General features: G+C 44.9%; 1 protein-coding gene across 1 annotated transcript in view; it reads right to left on the minus strand.

Annotated features, from left to right (window-relative positions):
- IL12RB1 (interleukin 12 receptor subunit beta 1) overlaps positions 1–16,925 on the minus strand; it is a 29,130-nt gene that overhangs the window by 2,096 nt on the left and 10,109 nt on the right. The window contains exons 6-14 of the mRNA XM_034437569.2: positions 11,926–12,039; positions 11,658–11,740; positions 9,484–9,709; positions 7,849–8,013; positions 6,824–6,922; positions 2,229–2,384; positions 1,913–2,056; positions 1,733–1,829; positions 28–112 (exon numbers count right to left, since the gene is read on the minus strand). Of these exons, the coding sequence (XP_034293460.2) occupies positions 28–112; positions 1,733–1,829; positions 1,913–2,056; positions 2,229–2,384; positions 6,824–6,922; positions 7,849–8,013; positions 9,484–9,709; positions 11,658–11,740; positions 11,926–12,039 (1,169 nt within the window). The remainder of the gene's footprint in view (positions 1–27; positions 113–1,732; positions 1,830–1,912; positions 2,057–2,228; positions 2,385–6,823; positions 6,923–7,848; positions 8,014–9,483; positions 9,710–11,657; positions 11,741–11,925; positions 12,040–16,925) is intronic.

A 16,925-nucleotide genomic window follows, 5' to 3' on the forward strand; every position in this document is an offset into this window, starting at 1 on the left:
GTAGAAAAATCTTCACTTGATGCTCACCTGGCCTATTTCTGCTCTGGTGTGGAACTTCACAGCTTCTGTATTCGTAGGATCTGGCAATGCTGGGCATAGAGATTTCTTCATTCTGGAACAAATGTTAAAACAATGGTTTGGGAAGCAGAAGTAGGAGGGGGGAATTGCTTAGCTCTTGGAAGGCCAGGAAAGGCTCACGATACAGATGTGGTTCTTTTGCATATCTCCAGTTTTAAAAAGTTTATGCATTTGCAAATCAAGTTAAGCCAGGACCTACAGCCAAGTCCTATAGAACAGCAGCCCCCAACCTTTTGGGTACCAGGGACCACAGATGGGGCTTCGCTTGTTTGCGCAGGGCGGTTTTTGATATGCCGTGGCCAGGGGTGAAATGTAAAATTTGTTACTATGGGCATGGCTTGGTGGTGGCGGGGTAATGTGACTGGGTGGGCGTGGCCAACTTTTTTTTTTTAACTTTTCAAAGCATTTTTTCTACCACCTCTTTAGCTGAAGAGGTTGCAGAAAAAAATGCTTTGAAAAGCCTCTATGATGATCAGGCAACTCAGCTGGGATCGTCAGAGACTTTTCAAAGCATTTTTTTTAACCACCTCTTCAGCCAAAGAGGTTGCAGAAAAAAATGCTTTCAAAAGCCTTTGACGATCCCAGCTGAGCCGCGCGATCATGCTTTGGCATTATGTGCAAACTAGGTCATTGAACTTTAGTACATCTGATCGTCCTGAAAGATAGGCCGATAGCATGATTTCCCATATTACAGATATGGAATACTATTGTCAGCACGCAAGACAATACCTTTGCTAGAATTTCTATCAGAGCTGGGATAACAAGTGACAATTCCCCAGCTCATGTTCTCAGCTGCTTTACTGCATCAACTCACTGAAGCCACATAGTAGATGATTAATTAGCTGACGACTTTGAAATCAACTATCCAGGGAGATAACAGTTGCTCACGGCAGCTGCTTAGGAGTTAATTTTATATGTTTCTTAACACCAATTCTTTAGGTAATTTCAGCATAAAATGCTGCCTTATATCAGTCAGTTTATATAGCCTATGCCATCCAATTCAGTTTACAAATTAATATTCATCAACAAAAAAAGAGTTGATTAAAACAGGAATCTTTTTCTTGTACAGCAAGTGCTGGAATACTATGCAAAGAGTCAATGTAATAAAGTGTGTTGTAAATGTAATAAAATGTGTTGTACAAGTGGTCCTTGACTTACGACCACAATTCAGGCCAAAATTTTGTTGCTAAGTGAGACTGTTGTTAAGTGAATTTGGCCCCATTTTATGATCTTTTTGTCATGGCTGTCAGGTGAATCACTGCAGTTGTTAAATTAGTAACATGGTTGTTAAGTGAATCTGGCTTCCCCATTGACTTTGCTTGCCAGAGGGTTACAAAGGGTGATCCCGTGATCCCTGGGATACTGCAACCATCATAAATATCAGTCAGTTGCCAAGTGTCTGAATTTTGATCACGTGACCACGAGGATGCTGCCATGGTCATAAGTGTGAAAAATGGCCATAAGGCCCTTTTTTCAGTACCATTGTAACTTTGAATGGTCACCAGATGAACTATTGTAAGTTGAGGTCTACCTGTATTCTCTCCCTTCATCATTGCTACATAGCCAGTCTATAGACTAAGCTTCCTGTGTCTTAAAGCAGGCACTTCTCTCCTGCCCTTGAAATAGTTATTGCACATGGCTTCATCACAGTTACCTTTTTTTGCCAAGGCAGAAGATGATGGTGACAAAAAGGATGCCTCCAAAAATCCCCAAAAATAGAAAGCTAAGCACCAGAGGTAGCTGCTTGGGATCTAGAGAGGAAGAAAAAAACATGAGAAGCTATTGCTACTATTGGGATTTCAGAAGGAGAACTCGGGGGGGAGAGAAGTTATACCTGGAGCTTTGGTTAGAAATCGATAAAAAGCTTTGCAGTTGTCTTTGCTGTTTGCTGTGGAGACCCAGATGCCAACAAGATAGACAGTGTCAGGCTGCAAGTCCTGGATCATATACCATGTTTGTGACATGTCGACGTCATAATCTGAACAAGAACAAGACAGTAATCAGAGCCCTTTGGTTGGCATTTTCCACAGCACCATGGCAGCAGCAACCAAGATTTTGGCCCAAATTCCAATGGGGAACCTTGCCAGGACACTAACCTTCCCTTCCAAATTGTATGACCCAAGACACGAAGGTCAGACCCCCAAACTCACATGTTAAGTTACCGTATTGCTCCTTTTGACAACATATGATATATTTCTTCAGTAGACCTGGGCAATCAGAGAGGGGTCTGGGAGGCTTCCACTGGATGACAGCAGAATTCGCAGTTTGGTTAGACACATTTACATGGATGGCATCTTCAAGAGAAGCTGCAGACCAAAGAGGACAGTTATCATTGGCTCTTGAAGACCATAAATTCCATTGATTTCTTCCATCTTTGGGAGGTTCTCTCATCACTTCCCTGAGAACCTGAATATAGAGCTAAGGATGAATTGCAGTCAGTGGTGGTTCCAACCGGTGTTACCACCAGTTGTCTTCGTGCATGTGCTTTGCGCGCGATCGCGCAAGCGCATTAGGTTTCTGCCCAGCTGAGGTGCGGCAATCTACTCTGTCGCGCCTATCAGCTGGGCTAAAAAACGAGAAATAAAGGTAAGTTTAACGTGGGGGTGGGCGGGAGGGCCCAGCTCCCAGTCAAGGAGAACCGGTTCGGTGACGTCACATCATCACTACTACCGGCTTGCCCGAACCAGCCCGAACCAGGAGCAACCCAACACTGATTGCAGTCAATTGTTGACCAGTGTAGGATAGTCAGACAAGGCTACCAGAGAAGGGTAGTCAAGGTCAAGGTTTTGAAATGTTCTCAAGTTGTAGAAGCTGTTTTAAAAAAAGAATTTCAGAGCCTCTGGTTGAAGCTTTGGTGATAAATTGGCTACGTTGAAATGAACCTTTTGTGTGGACATCTGCCTATCAAGTTCTTGCAGAACTCTAGACTTCTGTGGAATACAGTTTGAAAAACTTCGTTTAGGTGATCTTTGTTTATTCCTGAAAAACCGAAATACTTTTCACTGGCCCTCATAGAAGCTATCATTCTTCCTTCTTTCCCGAAAAATCTTACCTTCTTTCCTTCCATTCCATGCATTATTACAATCAATATTATAGTGAATTTCCAGATACAGGTAGTCCTTGACTCACAATAATTTGTTTAACAACAATTCAAATTATGATGGCCCTGAAAAAAGTTATTTGTGACCAATCCTCACACTTATAACTGTCACAATTATCAAAATTTGTCTGCAAAACTGTCGCATAATCAAAATTGGGGCATTTGGCAACTGGCATGTATTTAGGACAGTGACAGAGTCCTGGGTCATGTGATCTCCATTTGCGACCCTCCAATGGCTCGTCTAACAAGCGAAGTCAATGAAGCCAGATTTGCTTAACAACCATGCAATTCTTTTAACAATTGCTTAACCTGTATTAAACACTGAACTATAGAAACCACTTGTTGCCTGTTACACAAGACAAAATATAAATTTATATTGCCACAGAAATGGCATTTTTTAATTAGATTTTTATCCTGCCTTTATTTCTTTATAAATAACTCATGGCAGTAAATACACATACTCCTTCCTCCTTCTCTTTCCCCCTCAACAAGAACCCTGTGAGGTGGGTTGAGCTGAGAATGTCTGGCCCAAGGTCACCCAATTGGCTTTTAGGCCTGAGACAGGACTAGAATTCAGAGACTCCTGGTTTCTAAGCCAGCATCTCAACCATTATACCAAACTGGCTCTCTTTGTTAGATAAGTACAGTGAAATACTGTAGGGCAGGGGTGGGCAAATGTGGCTTGGCTGTCTCAGGAATTCTGGGAGTTGAAGTCCACAGGTTGTAAAAGAGCCATATTTGCTCACCCCTGTTGTAGAGTATGAAAATGCTCATGCATTTCTCTATTTAGTCATCTTTGATAACCCCTACAAGAGGTTACCTTACAGTATTTTCAAGATAATGGGCTTTCTAGATGGCCTGCTAATCACAGTGATAATAATAGATGCTCTATTACAGTGGTCCCCAATCTTTGGGACCTGGCTGGGGAGTGGGGAGATGGGAACTGGGCCATGCAAGCACACATGAAGCCCTTGCATGAGTGGGTGGGCTGGTGAGCGGCGGGGCAGCATGCATGCATGCGATTGCCCACTGGCCCACCGCTCACCCAAGTTTTGCTGTGTGTGTGCACATTCCAGAGAGCCACTCACACGGCCCAATTCCTAATAGGCCATGGCCCGATAGTGGGCTGTAGGCGGCCCAAGGCTTGGTACCCCTGCTCTATTATCTGTTTTTGAGGTATGAGATGCAGCCTCTGTCTCATCCCCAAGATTTCATAAAAGCAACCTGAATTTGCATTTGGCTAGAAAACTTGCTGGTTCTGGCTCAAATTAATGAATTAAGTTTCCTACTGCTTCTGCTCACCTGGGGGGCGGGGCTGGTGGGATAATTCTAGATATTGCTAGCTCTGGCCACTTGCTGCCAGCACTGCCGTTCCCCTGCAACCCTTCTTGATTTGGAATATTTGGGAGTTGGGGTTGAAACTAACAAGAGACTCCCATATTAAGCTGAAGGGAAGGGAAGACTGGTAAACCTCTCTAGAAGGCTCTTTTAGAACAGCTTAGAAGAGTGAATCATAGAGTCATAGGGCTGCGCACAGTCACTCAGGCACTCGTCACTTCCCGCCTGGACTACTGCAACAGTCTCTACATGGGGCTCCCCCTGGGGTGCACCCGGAGGCTCCAGCTGGTCCAGAACACGGCCGCGTGGGGGATTATGGGGGCGACGAGGCGCTCCCACGTGACACCTCTCCTGCGCGAGCTGCACTGGCTCCCGGTGGTCTTCCGGGTGCGCTTCAAGGTGTTGGTGACCACCTTTAAAGCGCTCCATGGCTTAGGGCCGGGGTACTTACGAGACCGCCTTCTGCCACCAATAGCCTCCCACCGGCCAGTACGCTCACACAGAGTGGGCCTCCTCAGGGTGCCGTCCGCCAGACAATGTCGGCTGGCGACCCCCAGGGGGAGACCCTTCTCTGTGGTGGCGCCCACCCTCTGGAACAACCTCCCCCCAGAGTTACGTACAATAACAGACCTCCGGATTTTTCGTCGGGCCCTGAAAACCCATTTATTTCAACTAGCTGGGCTGGCTTGAGTCAAATTTTAAACTGATTTTAAATTGGAATTGTTTTAATTACGGCCAAAATATTTAATTATTTTAATCAGTTTTTAGATTCTGTATGTTTTGTATGTATGTCTTGTTTTTACTTTGGCTGTTCACCGCCCTGAGTCCTATGTTGGAGAAGGGCGGTATAGAAATTTAAACAAATAATAAATAAATAAAAAATAAAGGACCTCGGAGGTCTTCTATCTGACCCCCTGCTCAAGACACAAGCCTTATACCATCTCAGTCACATGGTTGTCCAGTCTATTTCTGAAAACCACCAGGGATGGAGCACCCATAACCCCACTGATTAATTGTTCTCACTGTCAGAAAATTTTTCCTTACTTCTTGATTGGATCTCTCTTTAAGCAACTTCCACCCATGACTTCTTGTCCTCCCCCCCCACACCCAATGCTTTGGAGAATAAGTCAATAAGGGTGAAATATAGCTGGGATGAAGCTTGATGGACTTTCCAATGCACCATGAAATTCCCTCCACCCTTTCCTCCACCCCACTGATCTGTTGCCTGTGCTGTTTGTAGACAAGGTCCATCACCTTTTCAGAAATTGCCTGAATGACAGGTTACTGTTACAGAGCAATTCCATACCAATGATCTATTGTTCCAGCAACTTGAAAGGTGGCTAAAGGCTCTATCCCCAGATTCTGCCCCAGACTGTCCTGCTAAGGAGCTATTAGAGGTGTCCTGTCCCCCCCTCCCAACTGGTTAGTGACATTGGGCGGGAGGGAAAAATAAGAGGAGGAGCCTGGAGGAGGAACCTGGATAGCTCTGCAGACTAAAGCACTGTAATTTAACATCAGCTGTCTGCAATTAAAGTAAGTTCGAATCTTGCCAGGCTCAAGGTTGACTCAGCCTTCCATCCTTTCTAAGGTAGGTAAATTGAGGACCCAGTTTGTGGGGGCAATAAGCTGACTTTGTATAAAATATACAAAAGTATGAAGGCTATTGCTTAACGCACTGTAAGCCGCCCTGAGTCTCCGGAGAAGGGCGGCATATAAATCAAATTAAAAAAAAAAAGAGAGAGAACCATATTATTCCGCCAAATCAAGGATTGAAGTAATGCACTTTAACCTAGTTATGAGAAAGGGCTAATGGGTGACAAAGTATTACAGATTGGAAATGTTTGAAGTTGTGGTGCTTAAAAGGAAACACTACATTAAGCAGTTTGTTTAATAATGACTAGTAGGCGGTTTCACTCATGGGTTGGGGATGAGATGAGGATAGTGTTGCGGGACTAAGGGGAAGACTGGGTTTAGCAAGATAAGATTGTGCGATGATAAATTGCAAGTTGAGTCGAATCTAAGAACTTCAAAGTGCTCGAGGCAGAAATGTTACGGTTGCCAATTTAAAACTGCAACTATTCTGTCCTTATCTATCTTTTTCTGGTAAGTACAAAGCTAGAAGTAATAAAGGAGACGTTCAAAAAGCTTATCATTAAAAGACAACATCTAGATTACAAAATTCTGTGAATGAAGCAGGCAGAAACATTTTTTTTTAACTCTGTCCAGACATGAAGTAACTATTTAGGGCTATTGGTTGGTCTGACTGGTAGGATAAGCGGGGGTGGAAAGTCAGCATGTCATACTCACCATTTCTATGGAAAAGGTACCTATATCCAAAAGTTTTCCACTTTTTAAAGTCATGTTTGTATACTGCAAAGCGATAACACCTGTTGGATTCAATTTCCCCTGGAATTGAGGAGCAAAAATCACAGGTTTCAAAACCTTAGAAGAGACTTGTTGGATCAGTCCAAAGCTTTCTCTTACACACCATCATATTTCTAACAGTAATTAGTTAGATATTTCTCAAGGTCCAGTCAATAAACATCAGAAACTGTTTTCCCTCCAGCATCTGTTATGAAGCTAGATTGACTCCATAAATGACTATTTCAATTAGCTCTTGCTAATAATATCCATTTACCCATTTCATCCATTTCATCCATTTCTCTAATTTCCTTTTGAAGTCGATGACCATCCCTACAATTTCATCCTAGAGGTCTAAACAAATCAAGACTCTTATTGTATAAAGAAGTGCTTTATCACAGTTGTCCTGAAGTCCCTTCACAGCTTCTTCAGAGGATCCTGAGGTCTGAAGTCTATTCAACTATGATATAAAGAAAGGGGGTGGACCAAATTACTTCCCGCTTCCTCCTTTAGCCTATATTGTACTAGCTGTGTGTTCCCAGGATGTCCCACTTTAGCTTTCTTCTATGATTCCAAGATGGCACTATTAACAAAATATCAAAATTCAGCAATCCTAGAGGAATTGACAGATGCACCGTGCAAAATAACCATTTTATAGTATATTTCAGCTAGTCTTCCTGCCCCTGATTTGTTGGTTTAAATTAATGGCAAAGCTATTCACTAATCCCTTCCAGTGAAATACCACCGTTTTCAAACTCCTTCCCAACCCAAGTATAGCTCCAGCTAGAGATGCACTTGGGCCAATCTGGAGGGGATAAAATTAGAAAGCGACACAGCAACAAAGAGCACTTTCTCTTGATCCCGCTGCTTCTGCCAAGCAAGCTATGCCACTTTGAAAATTTCTCTGATGGAAAGAGTGATATTCTAGTGGAGGAACCTGGGTGGGCCTTAGGAAGAGTTTTCAGTGTTACCTGTAACCATGTTAGTAGCTTCAGGTCCCATGCAGTCTTTCTTAGGCAAGGTTTCTCCAAGAGGCTGAGCTTCAAAGCAAAAGTTAGCAATGTCCTCATCCATTTCCCACTCCAGAGTGTAATGCCTTCCGGACAGATTGACATTCAGAAAATTGAGACCTAGGACTGTAGAATCATAGTATTAGAAATTAACATTAAGGCTATCTAGAGGTAGCTGGAGAATTCTAGGAGTTGAAGTCTACGCATTCTTAAAGTTGTTAAGAATAGGCAACACTGTCTAGACCAACCGTGGTCAATGAATGAGCCGTGGAGCATCTCTGACAGATACGTGCCCTACTTTTTCCTGAGATTTCACAAAAGAAGGGCCATGGGGCAACAATCTTGCAATGCAATTAAAAATATCAGATATACAGTATATTTACAATATGCCACTGTTATTGAAATGGAATATATGCTCAAACCTGAGCTCTTAATTGGTCAAATTCACTTTTTGTCTTCTGCCAATTTCATTCTCTCTCTCTCTCTCTCTCTCTCCTGCTATTTCATTTCTTGAAGCTCCTAATAAACCAGGCTTGGTAAAACAGAGGGAAGCCATTCAAAGCAAGTCTATCCATGTTGCCATCAACCTTATGTTCCAACTGGTAACTAAAGCCTTGGTGAACAGCTTGCCAGGATCTTGGGAATTTCTGGATACATCCAATGTCTGGAGCAGACTTTCAATAGGTCCATCTTTTCTGTAGTGATTGGTGCCACTGACCAGTTCAATGGCAATCAGAGAGTGACCTGATGGAGAGATGCTCCAGAGAAATTTTTCTAGGACTAGGTTGGTCATTTTACTCAATTTATACCACATAAAATATAAAGGAGCAATTGATGGTGGAAGAGGGTCCCCATACAAAATGAGATTACTAGAAGATGGGTTGCTGTGATGGATTATATCTACAAAGGGGAAGATGTTGTGATGGGTAACAGTGAAGCAGCAGTTTCCCACAAAGGAGGAGATCACGCTCCAAGGACGGGGATGAGACAAGAGTCAACACAGCCTGGAGCTGGATCAAAGAAAGAGGAAGATATTTAGGACAGCTGCTCCATAGAATCTCCCAGGGTATATTCGTTATGGTTAGAGTATAGGTAGTCCTTGATTTACAACAGTTCAATTAGTCACTCTTCCAAGTTTCAACAGCACTGAAAAAAGTGACTTATGACTGTTTTTCCCACAATCATTGCCACATCCTCATGTGATCAAAATTCAGACAGTTGGCAATTGACTTTTATGATGGCCACAGTCCCCCAGGATCATGTGATCAGTTTTTGCAACCTTGTGACCTTCTGACAAGCAAAATCAATGGGGAATCAAGATTCACTTAACAACCGGGTTACTAACTTAACAATGATGCAGTGATTCACTTAACAACAAGAAAGGTCCGTAAAATGGGGCAAAATTCACTTAATTGCCTCGCTTAGCAATGGAAATGTGGGGTTCAACTGTGATCGTAAGTCGAGGACTACCTGTGGTATATGTTTAGTCTGGCAAGATTCTGTCTATATCGTGTAAACAAATAACGAATTGAACTTTGCCTGGGATTATGCGATGTTGCTCTTGGGCTGGGCCTGACCGTTTCTTTGTATACCAACCTGCATTTTGTTCTGGTGGTAACTTAAAGGAATAAGCTGGAGAAGGTCCCGCCTTGTTAAATGCCACCAGCGAAATGTTATATTCAGCTGCAGAAAGAGCAGTGTGGCACGAAGTTGCACTATGTACGGTAATGCTGTACTTTTCGAAGCCAGTAAAGCACTGCTTGCAGGCCAGCATGACGAAAGTCAGATTATAGCTCACCACCCCTTGCTCCACGGAGGGTCTCTGCAAAAATACAAAAGAGAGGATAGAAAGCATTTTCCAAGCCACCAGCTAATGCTTCCATTTCTATCTTTCTTTTCTGGGGAGAAAACCATTAGGGAGCACTATCCAGTCTAGGCTGGGTGATGTCTGCATGACAGCACTAAAAGATCTGCAGAGACTTTGCATCAGGCCTCATGACCCACTAATCCTCTTCTTTTTTAGATTCTTGAATTAAGAAAGGTTGTCACCTTGTAAAATAAAATGACAGATTCCAATTTCATTTACAACAGGGATGTCAAACTCAAGATCTGGCCTGTGGGGCTGGCCTTGAAATAGCAAAGGACAAGCCCGCAGTGCCTCTGCTAGCGAAAACGGGGCACAGGGGGACGGTGCGCCCTACCCCTGCCCCCCGTTTTCGGCCTGCAACACCCGGCCGGCCAAAACAGGGTATGAGGGGGCACAAAAACAGGGTGCGGCAGGGTGCTGCAGGAGGCTGTCCAAGCCAAAAATGGGGTGTGGGGCAGGGGTGAAATGCTCTCGGTTCGGACCGGATCACCTGATCTGGTAGCGATGGCGGCGGGTGGTTCGGAGAACCGGTAGCAAAAATCCCTGTGCCCACCCCCTTATGCCCAGTTGAGCCGCACAATCATCAGAGGCTGGTTTTTTTTAACTTTTAAAAGCATTTTTCCTACAACCTCTTCCGACGAAAAAATGCTTTTAAAAGTAAAAAAAAAGCCTCTGATGATCACAGGGCTCAGCTGGGATCGTCAGAGGCTTTTAAAAGCATTTTTTCCTGCAACCTTTTTGGCCGAAGAGGCTGTAGGAAAAAAAATGCCTTTAAAAGCCTCTGGCGATCCCAGCTGAGTTGCCTGATTGTCAGAGGCTTCTAAAAGCTTTTTTTTTGCAACCTCTTTGGCGGAAGAGGTTGTAGAAAAAATGCTTTTAAAACTAAAAAAAAAAAAATTGGCCACGCCCACCCAGTCACATTACCCTCCACCAAGCCACGCCCACAGAACCGGTAGTAACAAATTTTAGATTTCAACCCTGGTGTGGGGTGAGTGCGTGCGGGGGCCTCCCACAACCCATTTTGGCTGGCAGGTGCTGCAGGATGCATCCATCTTGTCTGCGGTCCACCCCATCTCTCCCCCCACTCGTCTGGCCTGAGGAGGACAACTGCGGATGCTGATCTGGCCCTCGAAGAAATCCAGTTTGACTCCCCTGATTTACAAGTACACCCTGGGCCCTACATTGGCCCTATAGACATCTTTAGCAAATTAAAATAACGGGTGACTGAAATCCAGGAGTATATTTGCAAATGGTACTTCTGCCCTCCAACCACCACCACCAGCTGAACGCATCAGCCCCGAACATACAGGTAGTCCTCAACTTACTAAAGTTTGTTTTGTGACTGTTCAAAAGTTACAACAGCATTGAGAAAAGTGACTTATGACCGTTTTTCACACTTACGACTGTTGCAGCATCCCCATGGTCACGTGATCAATATTCAGATGCTTGATAACTGACTCATATTTATGATGGTTGGAGTGTCTCAGAGGGTCATGTGATTGCCTTTTGCAAAATTCTGGCAAGCAAAGCCAGATTCACTTAACAACCATGTTACTAACTTAATAATTGCAGTGATTCACTTAACAACTGTGGCAAGAAAGGTCTCAAAAATGGAGCAAAAATAACTTAATAAATGTGTCACTTAGCAACAGAAATCTGGGGCTCAGTTATGGTCATAAGTCAAGGACTACCCGTATAACTTTCATATTTATGGGAGATTCATATGGGAGCTTAAATATTCGCACTGCATGTTTTTCTTGTCTTCTGCCTGCTTAAGAAACAATATTTTTAATATTTGAAATGCAGGCAATCCAAATGCAGGGTGGATTAGGAATCTGAGCCGCAGGATGTTTGACTGATGGATTCAGATGCCCCAAAGACTGAATAAAAGCATTCCCCTTACCGCCCATTGCAGAGTTATGTTCCTCTGGCCTTCCTTTCCTAGAGACTCCACAGTATAATTTACTGTGGGACTTCTGAGGATTTCTAGAAGGAAAAAAATGCATTTATTAGAGTCTGGAAACTTTGCTAATTTCCCCCCAAGCCTCTTTATACACCGGAGACAAATTCTTTGTGTGTCCAATCACACTTGGCCAATAAAGAATTCTCTGTTCTGTTCTGTTCTGTTCTGTTCTGTTCTGACAAGAAAAAGACACACAAACAAATCTCACCATAAGGAACAAAGAGGATTTCACTCCAGCTGCTCCAGTGACTGCTCCAGTGATCAGTTCGATACCGAATCTGCACTTCATAACGAATATTTTTTTCCAGGTGACATGTGGCTACTAGACAAAGGCAAGGATATCTGGATCAGTCTTCAATTGTCTGCAGACACGAAGACTATAGTAGCTGTTAAGCGGGGTTATCTACAGAACTACTTTCTTTTCTAGCCCGCATCCTTCATTGTAATCTGATCAGAATTTAACTATTCAAGCATGAAGGTGGCAGCGAGTCCAATCTATCATGTGGATTTGATTCAGAAATATCAACGGAACAGCTTGCCTCCCGCTGTTTTGGGTGCTCCATCACGGGTGGTTTTCAAGAAAAGATTGGACAACTGTTTGTCTGGGATGGTATAAGGACTCCCGCCTTGGACAGGAGGTTGGATTAGATGATGATTCTATATCCATTATGGTGAACCAATGGCACGCGTGTCAGAGGTGGCACGCAGCGACCCAGTTCAGATCCACGGTGCATGTGTGTATGCCTCCCGCCGGCCAGCTGGTCTTCAGGTCTCCGCTGCGCATGCGCAGGGGGGCACATGTGCAGGGGGCGGGGCATGTGCACAAGGGTGTGCACATGTGTGGGGTGGTGGTACGCATGCAGGGGCCGTGCATGCATGGGTGGGATGCATGCGCGGGGGGGGCGGAATGTTGCATGGGGGCGTGCACACCAGGGGTGGGTTCTAATATTTTTTACTACCGGTTCTGTGGGTGTGGCTTATTTTGTGGGTCTGGCTTGATGGTCATGTGACAATTCTTTAGGATTTAGCAGAGGTACTGGTCTACCAGGCTTTTAACTGCTTGCACAGCTGTACCGGTCTACCCATTTGTTTTTGCAGGCACTGGTCTACTCATTTGTTTTCTTATAACATTGATCAGTTGTAGGGAGGCCCCTTAAAGCCCCGCGGCAAGAGTTTAAATAGTTTTTTCCCCTCTAGCCGATCAGCTGGGATTCAGGAGGCAGCAATAGATTGGGGATGGGGGCAAATAAAAGGTAAGAATAATGCAGGGGGGGCGGGGGGCAGGGGGCCCAGAACCGGTTCGGTGACGTCATATCGTCACCGCTACCGGCTCGGCGGAACCAGGCAGAACCGGGAAGAACCCACCACTGGTGCACACATTGTATTTTGGGGGTTTGGACACACACACCCTTTGGGCACTCGGTCCGGAAAAGGTTAGCCATCCCTGTTCTATATCATTCAGTTTAACGGCAGGGGTGTCAAACTCAATTTCATTGAGGGGCACATCAGGGTTGTGTTTGACCTCGGGGGGCTGGGGTGGGCGTGGCCAGCTCGACATCACGCATGTGGTGGCCCGAGCGCTCTGCCAGCAAAAACAGGCTCCCGAGCTCCATTTTCGGCTGCAACGGCCTCCTACAGTCGTCTGCCAGCAAAAATGGAGCTCGGGAGGGCCGCACGCTCCATTTTCACTGGCAGACACACCGCAGGCTGGTTCAGTGTGGCCCCACGGGCCAGATCTAAGCACTTCACAGGCCAGATATGGCCCCCAGGCCTTGAGTTTGACACTCCTGGCTTAAGGTGTTGTATTCTATGACTCAAACACACCTTGGCAACATCTTCTTTCTCCATGTTTCTATAATGTTCATTTCATCCCCAGCCCTTGGATGAGGCCAGTGTAAGTCATCCTTAGCTTACTGGTGTTAAAGCGGGTATTTTCTTTAAGTGGATAGCATCCAAAAGTAGTCTCAAGTTTGTAACCTTGGAATGAGGTCAGGGGATTGGGAAGAAATATAACGGTGGAAGGAGAAAGACCAGCATGAGGATCTGCTCATTATGCCTCTGAACAAACCAGCACTTCCTCTGAAGGAGCAAATTTGTGACAATTGTACTAGCATGATTACAATTCACAGTGTTGGTATTAACCTATAAAATCCTTTATGACTTGGTGCAGAGGTTATCTCCAGGATTGGATTCTCCTTCATTCAATTAATCAAATTCATTCAATCTATATGGCTGCTTGACTAACAAATTGTAATAGTGGCTGGCTAATGTAGAACTAAAACCAATGCAATTCTAGCATATAAAAAAAAAAAAATAGAAAGCATGATACAAATCAAGGCCAGTCATTAAGTAACACCCATTACAGATAGACTCATCTACCATCCTGGTTCAATCCCGGGAGAAATGCCAAGTTTTCAAGGGTTTATGCTGGGTCTTGTGAGGTGAATTGATCTGAAGGAATATGACTAGGTCAAGGAGGGCCAGAATTAATGCACTACCCTCATCCAGTCCCAGCACAAGGGAAATCAATGCCATCTCAGTACTGAATCTTGGTCTGAAATTAAAGTAAATAGAGTCTGGGTAATCCCTGTTCTTTCAAGATCCTCTTAAACTGATTACCTTTCCTAAAGAGAGAAATTTAGGGCTAGAACAAATGTTGTCCAACACCAGAGGTGGGCTCCTGGGGGTTCGGTAGGGTTCGGGCGATCCTCTAGCCAAGGATTGCCATGGTTTGGCGAACCCCCAATTGCCACCCCTGACTGGCCATGCCCACCCCACCCCACCCCGCCCTACCCCACCCCTTCCAGGAATCTCCATGCAGCCCGTTCATCATTCCAGGTAAGTGCAGGGGCCGTGCGGAGGGTCTGGGAGGGCAAAAAACGGGCCTATAGGAGATTCCAGAAGTCCAGAAATGGGTCTGTTTCCGGTCTCCAGAGGGCCTCTGGACCCTGGGGAAAGCTGCTTTCGCCGTCCTGGAGGCTCGAGGAAAGTCTCTGGAGCTTGGGGAGGGTGAAAAACAGGCCTCCCGGAAGTTCCAGAAGTCCAGAAACAGGCCTGTTTCCGGCCTCCGAAGGGCCTCCGGACCCCTTTGGAAGCAGTTTTCGCCACCCCGGAGGCTCGAGAAAAGGCTCTGGAGCCTGGGGAGGGCGAAAAATCCCCACCACCACCATGGTGTGTGCGGCCGACTAGGCCATGCCCACCATGGCCACACCCACCCAGCAACGGGGCACCAAACCTATTGCTAAAGGATCTGAAGCCCATCCCTGTCTAACACCATCAGATATAGCGATGACTTCCTGAGGAAGGGATCAACAACTGATTCACTAAGAGCCAGTAGAACTACCTTCTCCTTCAAGGATGCATTCATCATCACCTAGATGTGTTCCCTGCATAGAGGCCTTAACCAGTCAGGAGGAACATAGATTTAATTCACAGGTGACCATGCTAACAGCTCCAGGAACTCAATCCACTTCAGCAGGACTAAGGAGCTCACATTTGTCCCAGATAACGAGCAAGACTGTGCCTCAAGCAACTGTGCCTCAGTTAAAATCCAAATTAGAGTGGATCTGATTAATTTTATCTGACAGATGCCTAGACAATTTTTCACAGCAGCTCTGCATATGTTCCTCAGACACCCTTCTTTTCCCAAAATTGGGTCATCCTGAGCAGAACCTACAGACATGTTAAGAACAGAAAAATAGCTATGTTTTGTTAGTCTTATTGACACAAGGTACTGTAACTCTTGATAAAAGATTTTGCTCATGTTTCATTGGATTCAATGTTTGTTCATTAGTGTGCTAAGTGTCTCTTTCTATATCATCTCCCAGAGTTTTGAAAACCACGAGGACCTTCATGATGCATATATATAAAGAGTGCAAATGAGCATAATCTAATTTAAGGTCCCTTCATTCTGTGAAGTGATTACAATAAAGTCTCAGCTGAACTGTGCACTAAAACTTTAGGAGTAATTATTATTAGGTAACAGTTGCAGACATTCACCTAGACAGGGGGTCCTTCATTTTGTAAAAATTAATTATTATTTTGCATTGGTGTATTAATAACTTCTATTTTTGATGAAATTTGCAACCAAAATATAATAGAAGGACATATAACAGAATAACAGGCTAGCTCCGCTGGTATGGAGTGTCCTGAGAGCAGAACCTTCCACTGTTGCCAAGACTGCCTACCAACTAGAAGTCAATGGCCGGCAACCTTGCAGGCAGCCAAAACAGAGATGGCAAGACACCATCAACAAAGATATGCAAGCTGCAGGCCTGTGCCCTGGAGACGCAGCTGACCGTGCAAAGTGGCATTCAATGATCCGAAAAGCCGACCCAACACTTGCAGGAATATGCTAGGAAGAAGAAGAAGGTAACAGAATAACAGAATGAGAGAGTTACAAGGTCTTGGAGGTCTTCTAGTCTACCCCCTGCTCAGGCAGTAAACCCTATACCCGTGATGGCGAACCTATGGCACGCATGCCACAGGTGGCACACAGAGTCATCTCTGGGGGCACACGAGCCGTCGCCCTAGATCAGCTACACCGCACGTGTGGCACGCCTCCCACTGGCCAGCTGATTTTCAGGTCTCTGTCACGCATGCGGGAGACGCGCACGCATGCCCATGCTGCCCTGCCCTTCCCAGGAGTCTGTTTTGGATGCCAAATAAGTGCGTGGAGGCCCTGGAATGGTGAAAAATGGGCCTACCGGAAGTCCGGAAATGGGCCATTTCCGGCCTCTGGAGACTTCAGGGAGGCCTGCTAGGCCCAAAATGGGACTCAGGGGGTTGGGTGGGTCGTGTGCACATGCACAGGGGGCAGGGCAGCACAGGGAGGTCACACGCGCATGCACGGATATGTGTGCGTGGGGAGCATTGTATTATGGGTGTGGGCCCACGCATACGCAAGCCCCCTGTGCTCCCCCCACTTTTGGCACGCGACAGCAAAAAGGTTTGCCATCACTGCCCTATACCATTTCAGACAAATGGTTGTCCAATCTCTTCTTAAAAATTTCCAGTATTATCTTAATAATTCAGTTATAATTAAATCAGAATAGAAATGAATACATGGTAGATGGTTAATCCTTTAAACATGTTACTAAGTCTAGACTTTATCAGTTGCTAGGTGAATAGATAGTTTATAGATTTGATGACATATATAGAATTTATTATTTTCTTGGTTACACTACATATCTCCAGAAGACTTTTTGA

Source organism: Pantherophis guttatus, chromosome 1, assembly GCF_059756535.1.
Source record: "Pantherophis guttatus breed Tessera chromosome 1, ASM5975653v1, whole genome shotgun sequence".
In the NCBI taxonomy this organism is placed as follows: Eukaryota; Metazoa; Chordata; class Lepidosauria; order Squamata; family Colubridae; genus Pantherophis; species Pantherophis guttatus.